Source organism: Gossypium hirsutum, chromosome A10, assembly GCF_007990345.1.
Source record: "Gossypium hirsutum isolate 1008001.06 chromosome A10, Gossypium_hirsutum_v2.1, whole genome shotgun sequence".
Lineage (NCBI taxonomy): Eukaryota > Viridiplantae > Streptophyta > Magnoliopsida > Malvales > Malvaceae > Gossypium > Gossypium hirsutum.
In genome coordinates this window covers 58,901,055-58,904,521 of record NC_053433.1, presented here as the reverse complement: position 1 = coordinate 58,904,521, position 3,467 = coordinate 58,901,055, and the positions used below count along the sequence as shown (strand labels likewise).

Here is a 3,467-nt window from a genome sequence, read left to right as displayed (position 1 = left end):
TGAAATTTAAAAAATGGAGGGAAAAAAATTCTTAAATGTAAAATTCTTAAATGTAAAAGAACTAAGTTTTAAATATACAAAATGTACAGGACTTAAAAGTATATTTTAACCTAATTTTCCAATCAAAACAAGAATCAAATTATACTAGATCTAAAGGGTAGTTTAGGAAGGAAAGTCCCACCAGATTTTAGTCTTTGACAGCGAGAAGCCAACCAAACTTCCCCCCACTATATATACCAACTAACCGTCTACCTCAACCTCGTTGTGGTACTCCCTATTCGCCGCCATACACCATGCCGTCAGTGGCTCCACTTCCACCACCACCACCGTCGTCTCCGCCGCCGCCACCACCACAGATACCGACACTCAGCCGTACTAAAACACCAACAAGTATACTTTTAGGTAAGTATGAATTGGGTCGGTTGTTAGGCCGTGGAAGCTTTGCAAAAGTTCACGAGGCAACTTCTCTTGAGGACAATAACAGCGTTGTGGCGATCAAGATCATAGACAAAACGAAAACAGTAGATGCCGCCATGGAACCGAGGATAATCCGGGAAGTTTCAGCTATGCGCCGCCTACAACATCACCCGAACATTCTTAAAATCCACGAGGTGATGGCCTCAAAGACCAAGATCTACCTCGTCATGGAACTAGCCTCCGGTGGTGAACTCTTCTCCAAAGTGTTACGCCGTGGCCGATTAACTGAATCCGCCGCACGTAGGTACTTCTCCCAACTCGTCTCCGCTCTCCACTTCTGCCACCTAAACGGTGTCGCCCACCGTGATGTGAAGCCTCAAAATCTGTTGTTAGATCAAAGTGGAAATCTTAAAGTTTCGGACTTTGGTCTCTCGGCTCTACCAGAACAGCTAAACGACGTCGGTCTTCTGCATACAGCTTGCGGAACGCCGGCTTATACGGCTCCTGAGGTTGTCCGGAGAAAAGGGTATAAGGGTTCCAAGGCGGATGCTTGGTCTTGTGGTGTCATTTTATTTGTTCTGTTGGCAGGTTATTTACCATTTGATGATGGTAACTTGATGACTATGTACAAAAAGATTCAACGAAGGGAGTTCCAATTTCCATCTTGGATATCAAAGCAAGCAAAAGCTATAATATGGCAGCTTTTAGACCCGAACCCCGACACAAGAATGAGCATAGCCAAGTTAATGGAAACTTCATGGTTTAAGAGAACTTCAAAGGCGTTTCCATCATCAAACAGCCAACAAGAAAGTTTGTTACATGACAGGAAGTTGAAACATGATATGGTTTGTAATGGAGTTAATGCTTTTGATATAATAGCATTGTCTTCAGGGTTGGATTTGTCAGGGCTTTTAGAAGGAGGGGATAATAAGAGGAAGGAAAGGAGGTATACAACTTCAATGGAGCTGAATGGGGTAATGCAGAGGGTTAGGGAGGTAGGGGAGAGATTGGGGTACAGAGTGGAGAGAGGGAAAAGAGGGCTTATGGGGTTAGGGAAAGGGAGGGTGGTAGTGGTGGTGGAGGTGGTAGAGGTGGCAGAGGTGTTTGTATTGGTGGAGATTAAGGTGATGGATGGTGGGGCAGAGTTTGAGGAAGGGCAGTGGGTGGATCTGGAAGCCGGCCTTGGAGACGTTTTTGTTTCTTGGGATAATGGTGCTTTAGGGTGATGGTGTTTTGTTTGGTAATGTACATGGAAGGTTTTTTTTTCCCTCTTTCTTTCCCCTACTTTTGTTGTATTCATTAGTTATTCTATTTGGTCTGAATCTAGATAGATATAAAAGATGAAAATTATAGTGATAATTTCAGCAGCTGAATAATTTATTATTATTTTGTTGATTTCTTGGCAACTTTCCATAGATTTTGCAGAACTGATAAAATTGGAATCAATTCCAGAAACAGGGAAGAAGCTGAAACATAAAAGTTGATAAAAAAAAACCGTGGATTAACAGCTAAATTTCACAAACAGGAAAATGTTGTGTGAGTTTTGAAAGCCAGAACTTGTTCTTCTGAGTGTAGAGTTGTAAATCTAATGTAATAATGTAAGAGAAACAGGGATGGCAGAAATCAAAACCAGCATGTTTTGAGTTTAAAGTTATCCCTCTCCACGATGTCTTCTTTATCATACAATGTAACATTTGTTGAAACATAGATTTTCTATCCGTTTGGCCCCAGACCCGTACCCAAATTAAACCAAATAATCCCAAAGCCCAAATAACCCCTAAAAACCAAACAGACTCTAACCCCAATTTAATCTAACTAGCCCAAATTTAGAGTTTCAAAATCTGAAACCCTAAATCACTTAATCTCACCGCCCCCAATCACATCTCCAGTGCAAGTGGTACATGCCTCCATCGTCATTCGCCTGCAGCATTAAAAGAGAAAGGACAGTGTGCAGAAGAAAGGAGAAAACACTTGTAAAAAAGGGGCTATAAAAACCACAGAGGGATCGAGTGTAAGGGGTTCTTTTTTTTTTGGTTCTTGATTTTCATTTTCTCGTAATACAAAAAGAAGATTAACATCAAAAACAGACTCAAACACTAACTCTAAACCGCAGCAAAACAGATCGAAGACTGAATCGAAGTTTTATCCACTTTTCTTTTCATTTTTAATTTTCTTTTCGAATTTGTTTGTACGTATAATATCCCTTCTATTAAAACAATACACATATATATTGAGTATAATAAAAAAATAAAAAAAGGGGAAAAAATTACCTAAGGGCGATTTTCGGCCACCGTGTATGGTGGCCGGCGCGGAGGACGGTGACCGGTCCGGCAACAGAGACCTGAGGCTGAGAGAGAGCTGAGGGGCCTGCTTTCTGTTTTTTTAAAGGAATATAGAAAACTGAATTTTTTAAAAAAAAATTTGAGTTTATATAGTGATACAATACTGCGCCGTTTTGGGCTCAACTCACAGCACCAAAATGACGCCGTTCCGGCACCAACCTGAGGACCCAACCCACTCTGCAGAAGATTCGCGTGTTTTTTAAGCGGAGGGGTTATTTGCGCTTTTGGCCCCTCCGCTTTTTCCTGATCTCGCAATTTAGTCTTTTTTTATTTTTTTATTTCAATTTCACCTTAAAATTTATTTTTGGTTTCATTTTGGCCCGCATTCGAACGGCGTTGTTTTAAGGGCTCAGGTAAATTGCCCTTTTGGCCCTCTACAGTCGTACGTGCATTCAAATGGGTCCATTTTGTTCTATTTCTCTTTAAAATCGGCCCCAAAATTTCATATTTTTTTCGAATTTAGTCCCTTTTTAGATTTAATGTGGTTCCTATATTATTTTTTACCATTTTTTATTTTAAATATTATTTATTATTCTATCTACTACTTTCGTATTATTATTATCAGCATATTTTACTATTATTTAGACATTTTGAGTTTTAATTAATACTTACATATATTTTATATATATTCATATAGTTGTTTTTTTATTATTATTCCTAATATATATTTTATATATACACATTTAAATACTATATCATACTCCATAT

The 3,467-nt window shown here is 39.1% G+C and overlaps 1 protein-coding gene and 1 long non-coding RNA gene across 2 annotated transcripts; one reads left to right on the top strand and one right to left on the bottom strand.

The window, feature by feature from the left end:
- Window positions 1-240: 240 nt before the first annotated feature.
- Window positions 241-1,803, top strand: LOC107897870 (CBL-interacting serine/threonine-protein kinase 7). The gene has a single exon (XM_016823456.2). It carries the CDS (start codon window positions 294-296, stop codon window positions 1,641-1,643), a length of 1,350 nt encoding a protein of 449 aa, XP_016678945.1. The 5' UTR covers window positions 241-293; the 3' UTR covers window positions 1,644-1,803.
- A 186-nt stretch (window positions 1,804-1,989) lies between these two features.
- LOC121208499 (uncharacterized) lies at window positions 1,990-3,192 on the bottom strand. Its single transcript, XR_005903593.1, has 2 exons — window positions 2,688-3,192; window positions 1,990-2,338 (listed from the first exon to the last, which is right to left on the bottom strand). It is a non-coding gene; the product is annotated as an uncharacterized lncRNA (long non-coding RNA).
- Window positions 3,193-3,467: the final 275 nt, after the last annotated feature.